A 20,214-nucleotide genomic window follows, 5' to 3' on the forward strand; every position below is an offset into this window, starting at 1 on the left:
CTTCCAACAGGTGCATGATTTAATACGAATTATAACAATTTTTTTTAAATTTTGTTATCATATTTCCCCCTCACTCCATTATATAGGCCTACAAAGCACTAACACCTCAATTTTACGTAAATTCCAAGGATTCACAGAAAATCATTCCGACAAAAAACCAAACTTCCAAGCGAGGAAGCAGTGAACAACTTTACAATCACACATAATAGTAACAAATAAGAGAAAAATACGGTGTAGGAAAAAACAGATTAGGCCTATAAAAACAGTTTTATAATGACGCTAAATAAAATTATAATGTTCACTGTCTCATTATGGACGACCAAAAGTCGTAAAATACCGGGAAGCGAATGCAGATTATAATACATTGTTTTACAAATTTTCGGATAAAATCCTTTATTCACTAGCATCAATTTCCATGTGTGTATGTGGGAGGCAGATACCAAAATAGGTCCTTAAATCAATGAATGTGTAAACACCCAGTGATAAGTGGGTATACTCTCGAAGAACGACGATGAAATCGTAAGTTGTACAATATAGCAATGATGCCAGTCTCAGAGTGCTGCCTCTTTCTTACCCAACATTTAAAATAAATGAACGTTTTTAGTAAAATACAGCTTTACTGATGAAAAGATTGGAATTATTGTAAAATAGCTTCTATTAGGCCTATAATATTTTCTTCTCAGATGGAACACGGTCTTCCAAAGTCAGTCCATCCGGGACTCGTCAACATTGAACAAAGAGAATGTCTGCCTATCGAAGCATTTAGTTGGATTTCTTACTCAATTTTACCATTACACTAAGCGTTATCACTAAATTATTTACAACAGATTGAAAATATCTCTTCGGAGGGAGATCCACTATTATTCCATTTCAAAAATGTCTGGATCCGGGTATCAGTTACTTGATGTACTTGAGGGAATCAGGTTTTAATGGCATTTCGTACTCCAAGAAAGAGCGAGCAAAATTGGTTTATTGATATTTTTCTAGCCCAGGATTTTTCTTGTTTCATTTATATGGTGCTTTTTACAAATAACCTCACATTTCACAGCAAATAAAAAAAAAATACCGGGAACATCACAATACTTTCTACTATCAATACTATCATTAAAAGCACAAAACTACTCATTCCTCATTTAAACCAAAAATATTACCGTTCAGTTGATCAATCAATCAATCAATCAATCAATCAATCAATTAGTCAGCCAGTTAACCAGTTAATCTATCAATCACCAAGTTAGTCTACCAATACATCCATCCATCAAACAATCGATCAATCAATCAATCAGCTTTCATTGATTTATTCAACCAAGCAATCAGCCATTTATTCATTCAAGCAATTGTTTAATTAATTCAACCAACCGATCCCTTGTCAATCAATCAACAAATTAATCAATCAATCAAGTAATCAATCAATAACTTATTCAATAAATTAACAAACTTTCAGTCAACCAACCAATCAGTGAATTATTCAATAAGCAATAATCAATCAGGCAAACTGAATCAATCAATCAACAACTCAATCTATCATTCAATTACATTATTCAGTCAGTCAGTCTACCACAATCTGTCAATAATTCAATCAATCAATCAATCACCTGATCAATCAATCACCTAATCAATCAATCAATCAATCAAACAATTAGTCAACCATCCACTAAAACTGATCGATGAATTAATCAAGTACTTACACCCATCAATCAATACACCAACTAATTAATTAACCAATAAATTAATCAATCAATCAATCATTAAATCGATTGTTGAATTAAAAATGGCATTCTAAATCATTACACATGGCACTGATTTTAGATTGAATCCGAAATATTTTATTCTCTAAAATTCGTACATATAAATACACTAAGCAGCTGCGTTTCAGTGTTTCGAAAACTTTTGTTGGTAAATTTGGTTTAATGAAGCATCCATCCATTTAAACTTATCAAAAAATCAATCAAGTACTTATACCTATCAATCAATACACCAACTAATCAAGTAACCAATAAATTAATCAATCAATCAATCATCAGTGATTGTTGAATTCAAAAAAGGCAATTCCAAAGCATTACTTTTGACACTGATTTTAGATTAAGTCCAAAATATTTCAATCTCTAGAATTTCGTACACATAAATATATATAAAGAAGCTGCGTTACAGAGGTTCAAAATCTTGCAATTTGTCAAGTGGGTTCAAGAATGAGTACAAATGAAATGGTAAAAAAGTACAAATCAATTTAACATGTTGTTGGGGCCTTCGGAAGAACGATGTTTATCACTGAGAGGGCTACCATACTGAAAGAGAATAAAAATACAGTAGAACCCCTTCTTTGACAAAACCATATTAAGTTGATAACCCTATCAAGAGGACACATTTTTGGGCAGTAAATGAGAGGAAGTGTATCTATTAACACTACGGCCAACCCCTATTCAGGGAACACCATAAGGGGACAATTTTTTTAAATCCTGAAGGTGTCCCCTTAATAGTGTTCTACTGAAAACACATAAATATACAGTATCCCCAAAATGGACAATAATACAATTATACATGTTTTTTCCATGCACAGTAGTTTAATGTTTAATTCACAATAGGTCTACAGTAACTTTTTCACTTTCATCAATGCAATATTTTTTCAGTGTTATAAATGACTGAGAAGGATAATAATTAATTTTTCAACCACATTATTACATCATAATCATTTTTGTTTATGCCCAGTAGAAAATTTGTCATCAGAATGTATCTTATCATGGGACACATACACTGGTCTAAATAGGTTAAGGCATAAGAGACGGAACTCGGAAAAAATGATTGGCAGTCAACGTGTAACCCAATCAAGTGTTTTAATCTGGAGCCCTGTCTGGAAGTCCTAAGCAGCCCCTTATGACTCTGACCCCTGTTGGCAAATTTTGAAGCCACGTAATGATGGTACAACTATGCACAGTTTACATCTTATTGCTTGTGTCTATGTGCAACATGATGAATGAGTGTTATCTTTGATATTTTAAGTGATTAATATACGTAGTCATGTTACATGAAATAGAAAAACACTTTAATGCATTGAAATATTTTTCCATTTCAATTTATTTAGCTTGTTATGGAATTTTGGATTTTGTAAAATTCATGTTGGCCATCAGATTAAACCAACTTCCTTTATTGTTCAAATTTTTCTTATCAATTTGTTTGTATTCACCACAAAACATACTTAAAAATCTATGTTTATTTTTGTTGAATAAATTGAATTTTGAAAAGTCAATAATTTCTTCACTAAAATAAAATAAACCATAGCTCTCTAATGACTGACTTATTAAATTTATTTCATTACAGTTCTACCAGTGATTTTTTAAATAAGTTTACCTAAAAAACAGCTTCTACAATACAAATGAAAGCCCATTCAGAGTTCATAGTATATATGCAATTCAACCTTCAATTCAAGATCACATTTGGGACCTAAAAGTTTTGCGTGGTATTAGGGTGCTGTCTCTTCATAGAGGGTTTGCTTAATGTTAATAGATTGAGACGAATTACCGCTGCAACCTGTAGCCATAATATTGACGCTGGTTTGAACGGCACACTTGCCTATGATTTTGGTGGCAGAAGAAGTCTACTTGGATAAGGACTCTAAACCGTAGGCCCAGTGTACGCAATTGGCTTGTGTGCACTTTAAAGAACCCTGTACATCCTTCGAGAAGAGTTGAGGGTTACCACGGTGCACTGGTTCATTCAGCCCGTCGTGGACAGACCAAAGTGCGCCACTTGGCAGCTGATTGGACATGATGTGTCCCCTTGGGGAGAAGAAAGTTAAGACTGCAAGTCACGGGTTATTTCCTACCTCTACCTTAAATACTGTTATTTGGTTCTCTCAAAAAGTGGTCTTGAACTAGAGGGGTCTTAAAATTAGAAGGGTCTCAAATGGGAGGCTGCACTTCAAAGCTATTTCATAGCCTGCTTTAGAAGTTTAATATAAATTTTGGCAAAATATTTTCTCATGAAAATTGAGGTTCATCATTTAACAAAGAAAGTACTAGTTTTACTTTTAAAAAATTGGTATTCAACAACAACAAAAATTTGTATTGATAATGTAATGACTACAAGTAATAAACTCTTGATCTCAACACAATACAACATTTTAATGCACCTTAATGATTGAGAGCTACATAAATGTTTATATTATTTATTTATATATTTATATAAAAATATTTGACTGACAAACTTAAGCGTTGAAATTAAGAGTTTATCTACTTGAAAAAATCGTTCATCAAACTTTAGGAACGCATTTAATAGTTAGTTTTTACTCAGGTATACACACGTCAATGCATTTTGACCTTGGCCAGGAATGTCCGAATTTGCATAGGGGTCAATGTGACATCTAATGTAACCGGTGAAACTGGTGGGGGTTTAGAATCTGTAGATTTTGAAGAAACAAAGAAATTGCATTAATATCACAATACACAGCAAATCATTCACCTCATTAAAGTTTGTGGTTAAATATTTTGGACATTTCAAAAGAGAGATTACAGAGATCTCTTATAGAACATAAGACTTGCAGACAAAGCAGAGAAGATCATGGAATATAACATTACAACTTGGATCAACCATAAAGGTAAATAGATATGTCCATGATGGACTGTTGTTGAGTTGAGTTTCATATCTCCAATTCTCAACAAAAGGAAAGAATATGGCAAGACAAGACAGTTTAATTTACCTGTTGGCACAAATCCGTTGGCTGTATTCCACTGCAATCTCTTAGCCTCCGATAATACCTGGTTAGCACTTAAAGTCACCTCCTGTACACTTTGAATGTCGAATGTCACAAACAAACCCTACAGTAAACATATACAATCATTGTAAATGTATGAAATTAAAAAGCATTAGACAACTATTTCAACAGTAAAGGGAAACTCGGGCAGCATCACAGCCTAACACAATTTATCATCAAGAACAGTCTTTGAACATCAAACAAGTGATGTGACTGTCACCACCACAGACCTTTGTGTCTGCTTTCATACAGACAAAAATAACTTTGTATTGTTGAGTTGCGTCATATAACCCTGGTTGAGTTGGCTTTAAGACCTATTAATTGAAGCAATAACCACCTTTAGTGAAACAGTAACATTCTTTGATAAATCTGCATCATCTGTTTTCTCGTATTGATGTTCTAATCGCAGCAGCACCGTGTCATCACTCCATTTCTCCAAGGTAAGTAAATGAACATTTTCTGGGAGAGGGTGCTCTAACATTGAATCCTGCAAAAAAAATACAAATTGATAACAGTATTTGTACCAATGTGTTTCATAACATCTTGACTTTAAGATCTTGTTATTTGTATACAATTACAAGTCACTCCATAATTCATCCCCAACTACATCTCCAATCTAATTGCACTGTTTGCACTCACACACTTATAGGTCTAACTCATCTTAATCTACCATTATATAACTGTCCTATTGATCACATAAAACTTGTGGTGATCATTCCTTCATTGTTGCTGCACCGAAGCTTTGGAACTAACTACCCTAAGACTGTCTTTAAGTCTCGGCTCAAATCCCATCTTTTCTCTTTATTTTAATTCTGAGCTAGATTTCTTATATTTTTTTAGTTTTGTTTTCATCCTCAATTTGTGAACTTGGGCTGTGTTTTCTTTTGTGATGATAGGTAATTTCTTACATTATGATGATAGGTAACTATGTTCGCTTCACGTTAGTTCATGTAGTGGATCCCTATGCAAATAATTGCCTTTTTTGCAATTTTAAGGTCAATATGTATTCCAAACCAATGGCTTAAAAAACAAGATAATAATAATAATAATAATAATAATAATAATAATAATAATAATAATAATAATAATAATAATAATAATAATAATAATGATGGTCGATTTATAGAGCACATATTGTAGAGATTTCTATACGCTTAACATTATTACCCCGGCCATTGGACCAAGCACATATGGAACACATACTCATGTTGAAGCTGTAATCAGTGCATGTTGTGTTTGAACCTACCAGGTACCCACTTGTACTCCTGGGTGGAGAGAGACAACCGTTCGGTAAAATGCTTTGCCCAAGGTCACAAACAAAATGTACAGCAAGGGATTAAAGCTCCGACCTCAAGGTTGAGAAGCAGAGTTGCATTCATTGCTCCAAACCCGTCCTCTACTAATTAAAGTGTTGGTAATAATAGAGTGATGTCTCTTAAGGCACAAGCAAAGATACGCCTTGACATATTATTCAAACCAGAAAACATATTCCACAAACTGATTATTAACAACTGTGCTGCAAGGCACTTGTCTCCTGTCAAAGTGACAAGATCAGTACAGCCCTAACAACGGGTTCTACTGCTCAAACCAAAGCGATTAAGTGTACTATATTTTCTTGATAATAAAAAACAATTTTGAAGGAACGTCATACCAATCTTTTTTTTTTCCATTTGTGAAGTGCTTTATTGTAATTGTCTATGTTTAAACATATAGTTCTATTTTCTCTATGGTACTATGGTTTAAATATTATGTCTTGTTCTCTATCATATTAATACATTGTTTAGGTTGTGTTTGCAAACAGAATCAGATATCATTTTTCTTAGTTTCTTGCAGAAAATATTACAAAAAACAGGATCACAACTCACTTTTAACCTTGGTTCTTTAAGCCCATCAGCTCCAGCAGGTATGAACATCACTATAGGAGCCATGTAGAGTCTTTCCCCAAGGCTTCTGTGCATTTTCCCTGCCACAGAAGGCTTAGAAAGCTGTACGCAATGCTTACCGCGCACCATCAAACCATCACCGAATTGTCCAGTTTCATTTAGAGGTTCACCGACCCCTCGATAGTCATCATACAGTAACCTTCGATGGACCTAAAACAGTTAGATGATGATAATAATAATTTAAACATATTTATCAATTATACAAATTATCAATTAAATAAATAACAGTATATATTTGAATTTATAATTAATTAGTCTAATTTCTTCAAGGCAATGTGGTTGATAAGGCCATATGTTTTTAAAAATATGTTTTTCAATTAAATTTATTTTCAATGATGAGTGCTGAACATCCACTACCACCAATGAACATTTCAAGGAAGAACTTTTAGCTTGCTTCACTGGTTTTACACCAATTGAAATTTTTTCCCATTTGTTAAACATGCCATATCGTACCATGAGTTCCAAAGATCCATTCGTCAGAGAACTACCCCCTTGGCTTCGATCAGTTAGCACCGTAAGTTGTGACCTGGTATCCTGCAGGTAAACAACATATTATATATTTAATTTGCATTGTACCAGAGTGATAAATTTGCCATTATTGATGCATATGCAGTGGCGGGTGATTTTTAACTACTTGAATGTGATTTCTGGGGAGGGGAGTAATAACTCATGTTGGGAGGCACGAGTAATTTTTTTTGGGGGTGGGGAGGGGGAGGCGTGCACCTCCTATATACGCCACTGTGCATATGTACCTGAACAGGTAACTAGCATATAATACCTGTAACCACTTTGATAAATGATAATTACCTTCAGTGTAGTAATTAAAGCAGCTCTGTATAGATAACTATTTGAATGAAAACTATATTTTCAAACAGGTAAGTACCTTGATATATATCCTGCTATTAACTGGATAGTAATTTCCGGCCACAGGTTCCGTATTGTTGTATGTCCATGTGTCTCGATGGTTTAACCTTTCAGAAAACAAGATCTAGACATTAATTACCTCCGCCAAGGAGGTTATGTTTTCGCCCCTGTTTACTTATTTGTTTGTTTGTGTGTTTGTCTGTGAACAGCCTACAGGCTACAGTCTTCATCAGAAACTTCTCAAACTTAGTCATAATGATTCATGACCAAAGATCTCGAGGTAATTCAATTTTGAAGGGTTATTAGGGCAGATTTGGGGGGGGGGGCGGCCCCCTTTTGGAAAGAAAAAGGAAAAAAAAAAAAAGAAAGAAAAAGAAAAAATTGATCACCCAAAACGCCTCAGAGGTTATTTTTGGGCGTATATTATATCAGCAGACATTATGCTATCATGCGTCAGATATATTTAATGTGTTCATATTTTTTAAATTTTATTTAAACTTTTATATTATTATATTTCTGGATTCATGTTCTATTTCACAATTGTTTGAACTATTATAAAACCAAATATAATTCTTATTGTATTTTTTTTTTCACATTCAATTATTGGGAAGTTTAATAAGATAGCTGTTAACACTGTTAAATTATATATAAATCAATTGAAATGAACAACGAAATTATTCTAAAAAACATCATCAGTGATCACAATCAAGTAGTTCACGGTACGACAACTGTGGGTTATCATTAGGTCTAGGCCTACTCAAAAGCTTTTAATCAGCCTAAATTCTTCTAAAGCACAATCCCGCTCATCATGTGAATCACAAGTCATTAAATATACATGTGCAATACTATATAGGTGAATATTCTTGATTACATTAGTTACTTACTTCTATGCGTGATTATTCTGATTACACTTATTACAAGCATACACACTGCCTGAACTGTGTTTGACCTTTCAACATTACTATGCAGCGCAGATGGTGCATTTAGTATTTTGTATACTTGATTCAGTTAACGACACAGTGGTCATAATAACAAGAGTGCCTGGTCTTCGATCATACAACTGTTCAAGGATACGTTGATGTAAAATCAACTGGGAAAACCCTACCTGAATTTGCTCAATCATTTGGGTCTGAGATTTTCGATAGGGATACCTCACAACAGTTCTGAAGATGAGGGAGGACTAGGCACTGATAGAGTTTAAAGAAAACAGGTGTAGAACCAGTGGCGTTATTATCGCAGGCTCAGCAGGTCCGTTGAACCTGGGCCCCCGACTTTCAGGGACCCCGATCTATAAAAACCCTGCCCCCTTAAATCTAATAAAGCAATGCATAAATAAAAATCGGGGTAACTACACAGCCATTTTTTTTTGTCAAGTATTTACCAGTTTTCTATTCGTCTGGTTATTTTCGTTAAGTAGGATTTTACCACTGTGCAGATAGGCATGGTCGCATATGGCCAATGTCAAGTTTTATAATTATACCTATACACCATTTTATCAGGTGTATTTTGAAACAGCTCCACCAACCTCTCGCAACTTTTTACTGAGGAACATCAAACGGTCTAATCTGAGCAGTGGCTAGTTACAAATAGAGCACCACGCAGCGGATAGTGCCGCTAGACATTTGCTATAGCAGCAGCAGACAACAGATACAATCTTTTGCTAATTACTGTATGTAAACGTTGAAATTGCTTTTTAAGACTTAAGACTTTCAAGACTTGTTTTTAATATCAACATTTTTTTTTTGTTTTTTTTTTTCATTTTAAAATATTTGTGCTTGCTAGTAATTTAGTTTTATCAATCTATATTCTTATTTACATGATCAGAAAGGCAGTTTACAAGTGTGTGGTTGGTTCTCTTTTTGATATGAGAGTCTCCACGCCGGATTCATTGTATAACGAATGAGAAATATAAGAAAATTGACAATGCTTGAACTCATTAGCATAACAAACTAAGGCTATGTTCTCACACGGCAGCTAACAGCTGCCGTGCATCCATATGAGAAAATCCCGATCCGGATACCAAGAATATGATGATTGAATTACTGGCCAATAAGAAACTGGAAATTGTAAACGCGTACGTGTGATTGGTTGATGATAGAAACATGCTCACTTGCTAACCGATAGCGCTTGCTAACCATTAGCTGATTCCGGATACCACTAACGGTTAGCGCTAACCGATCGGGCATTCTCACGCAGGTGCTAATGGTTAGCGCTAACGGTTAGCTCCCGATTCGGATACTAGGTCTCTCGTGAGAAACAGGCTACAATGCTACTAAGAAGGTGGTCAAACCACCCTGTGTGAACAGGCAGGGAAAAAAACCAATCCTGCAGCAATGGAGAATGATTACAAGACCTAGGCTTACGCTTAACTAATTACAGATCCATTTTCTTGTAAAAAATCCCTAGTTATAAAATATACATATTACATTGGTAATATTGATTAATTTTATTAACTTATTTATGTTATATCGTTATCTTACTTTCTTTTGATCATTTGTCGTCCATTGGCATCTGTGTAGAAGACATTGGAAGATTCTATTTCAGAATCAAAACGACTTATAATTTCCTTACCAAAGCCATCACTGCAAAAATATATTATTCAAAATGAGTGGAAAAGAAAAGTCTATTAAAGTACAATTTTATACCATTAATTAACTTGTGTAGCACACAATGGCGACACAATTTAATGAATTACTGTAAAGGAAGCTGTCATTATTTTATTGTATACATGCTATAAAAATGTATTATTTCACTTTATTTTGGTTCAAAAATATATTTTTTTATAGCAATTAGACGTAGCAATAATTCTAAATTCTAAATTTGATTGTACATACGTTTGTTGCAATAAATTGTATTTTGATAGATGAGTATATTTTTAGAATAATGTATATTTTTGAGCAATTAGATATACAGTAAGTAATACTTTTAAATTTTAATGACAATTGTACATAGATTGAATTACTTGCCTGTAATGCATTTTATGTTATAATTCTTGTATTTTTAATGTAAGTCATATTCATGATCCTTTTTTAAATGTTGATGTTTTAGTTTATACATTTATTTCATTTGATGTCTTGAATTTTTCTTCCATTTATATTCTAAATTCAAACATTTCTATGTTGCCTTTTGTGTGTTTTTTATACCAATAAATGAAAATGAATTGAAAAAAAAGGAATAAACTAAATTACTTTGAATCTGTGCCTATGATAATAAGTTTACTGAATAATAAATTTCCTTGAGCATCTAATTTTAGAAATACTTGATTAGAAACATCTGTAAAACTTATTGAGTGTAACCTTTGGAATTATTTGAGGTTTTATACTGTAATTAGACCGAATAATTAGCCTGGGGAAATGAAAAATACAAGTTTTGATGAATTACTTGATCGGGAGCCTTACTTGATCGGGATTGGTCCCACAGTCCACTCAAACTCGGCGTAATCCTGGCCTTCCCGAAGCCTGACCACTTGACTTAGCCATGGTTGGAACTGCTGGTGAACCTCTTGAACAATTTCACCCTGTACAAAATTAACAAGACATAAATTGTTGATCCACGAATAGTGGTTGTAATCCACATTCATTAGAAACAATTAAACTAAATCAATCCATCACAATTAGCAAGGATATTTATTTCTTTGATATGAATCTCTTATTGTTTTTTGTATAAATACACAAATTAATTGCCTGTGACTAGGTAATCTCCCTGTAAGTCTGAAAGAAGACTTATTTCCAGTGGGGTCCTTCTGGTGGTGATTGGGCAGTACGCCGGGAGACAATCCCCTACTCTTTTCCGAACATGCACAAGGGCCATCAATGCACACGTTACCAACGGCTTAAACGTCTCCTCTCAAAGATGGTGCGCTATTATAACATGTATTTCAGCCCTCCAGCTGAAATACAAGGAGAGGCAGCGATGGGAATTGAACAGGGGACCTAAAAATCTCCATGGTTCAGTACACGCACAGTGGCTACCACCAGATTAGCCAACTGAGCTAAGCTGCTCTCTGGTTACAGTTGTTGGTCGGTATAGCTTCGTTAAAAGAAGTTTATATGGCCTGTATTCAAATTTTAATTACAAATGCACTCCTTTTTATCAATTTCAGTTTATAATCAACCTACATCTGTAATTGCGGTGACTAGGTGCTCAGTGATCAATAAATTAGTTGACAGTGATGACGTCACAACTGACTTATTATAAATAGTAGTTGCAATCAACATTCATTAGACATAACTAAAACTAAATTAATCTTCAAAATCAACAAGACTGCTGGCATTGTTTCTTAATTGATATGCATCTCTTATTGTTTTCCATATAAATACAAAAATTAATTTCCTGTGACTAGGTAATTTACCTGTACTTCTAGAGCAATCTATGGATCAAATAGAGAGTACAACATTCCCTAATTGTCCAGGCAAAGACAAGCCAAACCAGTCAATCTTTGCAAATCCTATTTCAGAGATAATGGCCAAAACATTCTAGAATGTCAACATTTTTAAAATCTATTTTATTGCAGTAAATTCACATTTATACATCTATATATTATACTATGCTGTTATTTCCCCAATTTTCAATGTTAAAACAACAATTTTTAATGATTTGGTGATGGTTTCTGTCTGAGAAATCCCCAAAATCATAAACTTTAAAGTCTGATTTCTCAAATATTGTTCTTAAAAACGCTGTATGTTTAAATTCCTGCAAAATCATAACGAATTGTCGAATTTAAATGACTCTTTTACCATTTTATATCTCTGATTTTAATATTTAACCCTGTGTTAATAATAATTGTTATTGTCGTGATGGAATAATAGACAATAACTGGATTTGCGTCAGGAGAAACATGTATAGGTGTAATTTTTTCCACCTATAACCCTGTTACACCTATAACCCTGTGTTAATAATTAAAAATCAGTTTTAGCGATGCATGATTGGTTTGGCTTATCTTTTCAACAATTTAAAATTCAATTATATAAACTAAATATTACTTATAGATCACTTTTTAAGCTATCAGTAGACCTAGTACACAGTGCAACATTTTCAATTCATACATTAATATACCATACATTACTATATTTTAATTGAACATTAGTTATACTTTACTTACCGGCGTGCATACTTCTACTATTATAATAATGAATGTGCAAGCTCTATTGATTCAACAATAATATATTATTATATATTTTATACTACTGTGTTTATATATGCTTTACTTGTATATTTCTACCAAAGGATTTATTAATACAGCACATTAAACTAATCTCAATAAGCAATTAGTAGAGCTCCGCATAGTACACTATAGGAAAATTATGATACTTAGGTTAGATTTAATGCTTGAAAAAATTTCCTAAGGGCCTGCATAGCCCAAAGGAAATTTTTGAATGCATTAAATCTAACCTAAGTATAATAATTTTCCATTTAGCGTATGATGCATGCTCTACTAATTGCTTTATAAGTCAATCGCCGTCTTTTAATTTTAGTTTTTTATAACCAACTGCTGTAGCAGTCATCAGTTGCTATGGTGATATGATCAGTATACGTGTGCATATTTATATTTATCTGTGCGTATACTGATTTTTGCTCCTGCAGTACGTGTTTAATTAACTGCACATCAGCAGTACACGGATACGATGAATAACTATTGTAATTTGTGTTGTGTAAGAAAGAAGTTGTTTGTAATGCTATTTTGATAGATTTTCGTCTATATAAGAAATAAACATTTGAACAACAGCATTCGAGGGAGAATACAGTCACTGACGTCCTTTTAGGTCGGTGCAGGCAGACAGGTAAAATTGTGCGATGATTTCATAACTAGGCTAGGCTACGGCCTAGTAGTATTAGGGCGGCCTGCTGCCTGGCCGTAGGCCTACGTCTAAATTTGATCCCTGGGTCTTTAAAATAGGTCTAGAATATTCCTATTAAACGTTCAGTTTGTTGTGTTTATGAGGGTCCATTGATTCAATGAATTCCTTAATTGTTCATACTTAATATTGAATTTGAAGTAACTTTCTTCGGGTTCTAATTAAGCTTGTTTTACGAAAGTAATATTCAATTTTGATCGCGCTGCGCGATGTATTCGCGGTGACGAAAAAACGAATTTTTTTTTTGCACACGAACCTAAAAAAAATCAAGCCAAGCGTCCACTAATAGAAAAATTAGTGGACACTGGGGAATAGGCAAATAACATTGGGAGTTACAGTGATGACGTCACGATTGACTTATAATATACTTTATGTCATTCATATCATTTTCATTATAATAAAAAAAGAGCAAACTTCACCTTTATGACAGTCAAGGACACAGATTTTCCATTGAAAAGTGGGATGGGTGTTGTCTTATTTGGACGGAAAATGTAGGCCCCCGATACCTGGCCGCTGACGTCATTCCCGGTGCTTGCGTTATACCAGTAGAACGACTGATTTACTTTTAATGACATGTTCTGCGCTACATTTGCCATGGACTTCAAAATGCCACTAACACCGTCAAATGTTACACTCAAAATCTGTGACAATTTTTAAAACAGAAATTATTAGGAAAAAAAAGTAGTATTATCATCATCATATGATATTACCATTGTTGATATTGCTGTTTGGGCCAATTATACCATAATACTGTAACTAAAAATAATAATGAGGCTTAGGGAATGGAGTTGTTTTAGTAGTGGGAAAAAATCTGCTGTCACAGGACTTGAACCCAGGACCCTGGGATTAGAAGGCAAGCATCTTAACCACCAAGCTATTCACTACATGAAAATGCTTTCACACAGAGCGATCACTGTTATGAAATCTTACAGGTTGTTGTACATATGAATTGAGTGTCAAAGTGTATGTTGAACTGTTAGTGTTACCTTGTTGCTAATGATTATATCACCACTGTTGGGCATCTGGGCCATCGTGTACTTGCTAACACCTTTAGTTTGCATTGCTGTCACTGTAGTACAAATAGTAAAATGATTCAAGAACATGCAAATCATTCTAAAAATTACATTTACCCGCCCTTAAAGAGGATAAATAATGGATACAACTTTAAAACAGAGTTGATATTAAGTAGGTTTACAGAGTCAATGAAAGAAGCTGATATACAATGAACTAGAAATTTCAATCAACGTTAGTTTCACAGTAATCCTAATAATAATAATTTCCAACATATAACAGAGCAAAATTGTCTAATTGTTTTTTACGAGTGCTTGTTCAGTTTTGATTGCTTTTTCCTATCTATTTAATCTTTGCTTCTTCCTCTTGTATAATTTAATGTCTTTTAAATTGTAACCTAGAGCTTTATTTGTTTATTCTTAATATATTAATCCTTGTATCATTATATTTATATTTTAAAATATGAATAATGGATAATTTTAAAAAATAACACTTTCTTCTGGTGGTCAAAGGTCAATCTTACAATGATTTTGAGCTGACACATGGTAAGTTGACAATCCCAGCGCAGGCACCGTGTACGGGAAAACAAGCACTTTGCTAGAACCCTTGCGGCTTCCACGAACTCGCTTAGTCTCTGCCGTCACATCAAATAGCTGCAAGGATTAAGAAACATCAAAGTGTAACAAATTGAATTCAGTTGATAATTTACATCATGGCAGGAGGCAATAATTGAAATAATTACTGGTGTGATCCCATGAAAGAGAAACATAATATTGACCTTCAGCAGGAGAAAATTTAAGATATTCAAAGAAAAATGACTTTTTACAAGTCAATGACTTTTAGATTGAACTGAATTTATTCAGTGTGAACAACAGCTGTAAGGCTGCAATTTATCTAGTAATATATTGTGAGTGATACAATTAACTGTTTTCAGGTTCTAATATCGATAAAGAAAGAAGAAAGAATTCGGCATTTGTCAAGAGCAATGATAGGTCATCTCTGTTTTGGTAAGCAATATTTGAGGATATATATAGTGCTCCCTCTTCTATCTGATCGATTTTTGTGAATAAAATTATAGTTTGGTATTTGAAACATATTCAGGTCATCTGAATTACATAACATAAAAAAACAAACATAAAGTTTTGCATAATGAAATGTTGGAAGAAGTCATTTTCGGGAGATCTGCAGCGACAAGGTGAAAGGTGGGGGGGGGGGAGACAGTGTCTAGAGCACCTCAGCCCCACCATGGTTGGTGCTGAGGCAGGAAAATTTAATTATGGCACCTGCTCCAGATGGCCAGAAATGGCCCTGCCAGACTTAAATTTGAATATAACTTTCTTTTCTACCCTATTTAAAAATTTTGAAATGTTTAGCGGCACGGGCCGGCTTTCCGCACGCCCTTTATCTGCCACTGACCTGGTTAATGAGCTTTCTTAACATCTTAACTATCTGCCACTGATCTGGTTAATGAGCTTTCTTAACATCTTAACTATCTGCCAGTGAGCTGGTTAATGAGCTTTCTTAACATCTTAACTATCTGCCAGAGAGCTGGTTAATGAGCTTTTTTAACATCTTAACTATCTGCCAGTGACCTGGTTAATGAGCTTTCTTAACATCTTAACTATCTGCCAGTGACCTGGTTAATGAGCTTTCTTAACATCTTAACTATCTGCCAGTGACCTGGTTAATGAGCTTTTTTAACATCTTAACACATTTAATTTTATTTTGCTGCACAAACTGATACCTATCGGCACTGACTTTCTTGAGAATATCAATAATATTGTAAAAACATGTAAAAATTCCCAGAGATGGGTTAATTTCCGGGAGATTCCTGCTCGTTTGCGGAAGTGCGGGAAGCTGTTCCGATTTCCGGGAGACTCCAGCGAGTTCCGGGAGACTTGGGAACCCTGCATATTACAGAAGCTACAGCGCCACCAGCCCTCTTCACTTTGCTCCTTTTAGGGGCGTTGAGGAGTACCAACCCAGATTCACACAAGACAAAATATTACACGAGATGCAGGCTATAAAAAAATGTTTAAAGGGTCTCCTGCTACATTGCAGCATAAATAAATTATAATTCTGCTGTTTATTTGGATTAAACTTCAAGTCAAAAATACACAATTATCTTACCTGACTTTTAATGCTGGTCATATTATTGTCTGTTACCGCATAGGCACTACCATCAACTGCAATGCTGGCATAGCTGTTGACAGGACGTGCAATTGGATTGTAAATTGTTACAATAAACTGCAAGAAAACAATACTAACATGAATTTATCATATGCTTAAAACATAAGCTGCATATTAGAGATATCACAATCTCTATTGATAAACATCTTAATAAGCAGAAAGAACAGCAAATGAAGTTAATGACCACTATATTCCAATTAAGGCGACTGTTTTTATAATTTGTTTAGCAAACTTGCCACCCGCCAATAATGATAAAAATAAAAATTTCATTTTTGGCCAATTAGCTCACCTGCCACTACAAAAAAAAAATTGAAATTTCAGAAAAAAATGAAAGTTAATTATGTACTTTTTTCCTTCTTTGATGATCTTTCAAAAAATAAGTTTGCGAAACAAGGTTTCAAAAAAAGTATCAGCTTACTTTGACTTTATAACCTATACCCATTGCCAAGATTCCTAAAATGTTGAGTTAAGAAAAAAGGCACCGGCACATCCGAAATATCTGACTCAAAAATGATGTCTTTATTAACACATAAAGTTATATACTATTATATCTTCAAATAACCTATATAAGTAAGTTGTGGTAGTAGGGTGCATGCCTTACAATTCTAGGATCCTGGATCTCCAACAGAAAATGTTTTTATAGAACTTTAGGTGATAGCGTTTGCTTGTTGCTCTGTCCATACTATTAAATTTTATGTGACAAAATCATCATGCCCATATACGGGCACATCATGCCCATATACGGGCACATCATGCCCATATACGGGCACATCATGCCCATACACGGGCACATCATGCCCATATACAGGCACATCATGCCCATATACGGGCACATTGCACAAATTTGTTACATAAAATTTGATGGTGAGGATAAAGCTTTAGAGATATCTGATCAAACAAACCATACACCCTTCCAAGTTTGTAGGAGATGAGACAAAATCTGAATAAACATTTTTCAGCATAAAGCTCTGTCCAGATTATAATCTTTTTTGGACAAAAAATTGTTGTATGCCCATATATAGTTGTGATGTGCCTATCTGTTAGGTAGTCATGATGTGCTGTCATATTTAGGTATGTGACATGATTTTGTCAAATTTGATAGTGTGGAAAGGGCTTAACAGACAAAATTTTGAAACATTTTACTAAGTTATGAAATTATATACTTTTTTTTCTGTAATCTTACTATCAGCAATATCATGTCATAGATTACCTGTTTTTCTGATTCTGTAATGCCACAGATACTGATGTTCATGTACTCGCAATATTGTGCTTGGTTTACTGTAGCTTTGTCCGTCACCACCGATGTAATTGTGGTTCCAATTAACTCCTGAAAGAAGAACATTATAACTGTCATTAAACCAAAGATATTATTGTTCAATTAAATGCTACGGTTTGTATAAAAATGCGAGATGAAAGTTTAAAGTTTGAGGTGAAATATGCTCAATTTAAAAACATCTTCGCTGAACATAATCTGAATGTATATAATTGATTTGTGAGTTATAAAAATTAAACAGAATTTCAAATTCCATTTTTATAGTAGCAATTACAAATATTTACAGCATTCATTTAAAAAAAAAAAGCATCCTCTTTATTTTTTTGCAAAATTACTCTTGAAAAGAAGCCCATCCAAAGGTTGACCAAATAAAAAAAAAGAAGACCAGGGCTTCTTTTCGAGGGTCCAGAGCTTCTATTAGAGGGCAATTGGTTTTTTTTTTAGGTTTTACGGTACGTATGTCTTATAAACTCATTTGATTGTTGCTCTCCTCACCTGGCAACTGGCTCGACCAATAGCAAGGCGTTTAGCATAATCATTAGCCACATGTTGCTTCTCAGTGCCACTGAAAAAGATTTGACATTTAAAAAATACATAATAATAATTATATTCCGTCATGCAAACAAGGCTTCCAAGTGCTTCACAATACAAAGACGCTTTATATAAAAAGATTGGATTGGACTGGATTAGATTATCATTTTATATTTATGCTAATATTTTATTTCATGCAGATTTATGTTTAAAATAAATTTATTTTTTATGTTCTTTTGTCCCACGGAATTTACACAAGTTTACCAAAAAATCAATGAATGAATATAACTGCAGGCACAAACTAAATCATGGGATAAAAAAAAAATTATTGTGTTGCCCAAACACAGTAAAATTTTAAATCAGGGTTGATCGGCTGGCAAACTAATTTAAATTTCTATAGACATAGTCTTAATTATCATTATAATAATAATAATTCTTTATTTGTCCTCATTCAAATTGGAAATTGGATCTTGGACTGAGCCTTTTCGGGACCTGCACCAAGCCGCAGTACAGTGCAGGCCATCTGACTTAACTACAACATGTAACTGAAACACAGTTCTTAGCCCCTCGTCTGCTTAGACTCTCAAGACAGAAGTCGTGCAATCAGAAGCTAATTAAAATCCGACACTGGCCTGATTTGCACCGGTGTCCCCAGCACAAGAAGCAGCAACAACACCTCTTATCCAACTGCTCAGCTCACAAAAATAATATAATGGCAACGATGTACGGGTTCATTGCCAATGATCAAATACCCCATACCCTTTACAGCCTGCTTTTCTTATAATCGCTACACCGTCGCTGCGGTGTTTTCAGTCCAATCGCCGTACTGCGTAGCAGTCCCCGACACAATTGGAAAGGCTCCCAGATTTGACCGACCAATCAGCATCACCAAAAACTGTCGGCAATAGCGTGTAGCGACTGTATGGAAACCAAGCTTTAATTTCAGTTGGTAAAATTGTAACCAAATATATGAAATCAATTAATTGGAGATTGAAAAGTGATCTTTTAGAACATCTTACAAGTTTGTAGCAAGTCATGGTAAAAAATAAATTATATTTTCCTCTACCCCAAAAAACACACAAAAAAAGTCAAGCTTTTCTTTTTCCTAGCCCATTGGCTTGTTAATGCAATACTTAAATGTTTTGACAAAATTATTACCTGACTGCATCGTGATGCTGGGCCACAGCCATAGCTCGTTCTACGCAAAGAAAAGGTATAAATACATAGTATTAATGTAATTAAATTTCATTTATAAACACTCATAAAGTATCTTATATATTATTGTATAAAATTAAAAGTGCTGCACAGGAAAATAAATATGTAAATGAAATAAAAATATATATTATGTAATTTGCCACAATTTATTGACGATAAGAATCAATGATATCTTTCAGTCATAAATCTGTACAAAGTTACATCTTGTACAATGTATATATGTCTTATTAAAGATTGCCACCTATGAGTAACAGAATTATATTCACTAACTGGCAATTTTTGGCCAATGTTACTACAAAAATAAACCAAAAACTTACTGAGAATGTCTGATGAGGCCTTTGATTTTCCAAGAATCTCCAATTGTTTGCAAATCTATGTGAATGAATTCGAATGATATTAAAACAATGCAATAATAACCTTATATTTCAGACATTCCTAGCGGCGTCAGCGGAGGGCCCACCGGACAGGTCAAGCACCCCCTCCCCATTGGACAGAGCCTGTCGGGCAGTCAAAAATATATAAAAAAAGGCCCACGCCAAGCCAACACATGTCTGTTACAATCTAGAGTGCCATTTTCGGGCATCT

The 20,214-nt window shown here is 34.1% G+C and overlaps 1 protein-coding gene across 1 annotated transcript in view; it reads right to left on the minus strand.

Moving 5' to 3' along the window:
* Positions 1 to 1,803: 1,803 nt before the first annotated feature.
* Positions 1,804 to 20,214, minus strand: part of LOC117115761 (lysosomal alpha-mannosidase-like) — a gene marked incomplete in the record, with an annotated part of 24,606 nt that continues 6,195 nt past the window's right edge. The window contains 16 exon segments of the mRNA XM_033259690.1: positions 1,804 to 4,393; positions 4,694 to 4,811; positions 5,085 to 5,234; positions 6,613 to 6,840; positions 7,144 to 7,224; positions 7,574 to 7,661; positions 10,035 to 10,136; positions 10,953 to 11,071; positions 13,829 to 14,050; positions 14,396 to 14,478; positions 14,944 to 15,073; positions 16,551 to 16,667; positions 17,821 to 17,937; positions 18,379 to 18,448; positions 19,573 to 19,612; positions 19,947 to 20,001. Of these exon segments, the coding sequence (XP_033115581.1) occupies positions 4,299 to 4,393; positions 4,694 to 4,811; positions 5,085 to 5,234; positions 6,613 to 6,840; positions 7,144 to 7,224; positions 7,574 to 7,661; positions 10,035 to 10,136; positions 10,953 to 11,071; positions 13,829 to 14,050; positions 14,396 to 14,478; positions 14,944 to 15,073; positions 16,551 to 16,667; positions 17,821 to 17,937; positions 18,379 to 18,448; positions 19,573 to 19,612; positions 19,947 to 20,001 (1,815 nt within the window).

The sequence above is a fragment of the Anneissia japonica genome, unplaced genomic scaffold (genome assembly GCF_011630105.1).
Source record: "Anneissia japonica isolate Jap-2015-1 unplaced genomic scaffold, ASM1163010v1 scaffold287962_len325480_cov183, whole genome shotgun sequence".
Lineage (NCBI taxonomy): Eukaryota > Metazoa > Echinodermata > Crinoidea > Comatulida > Comatulidae > Anneissia > Anneissia japonica.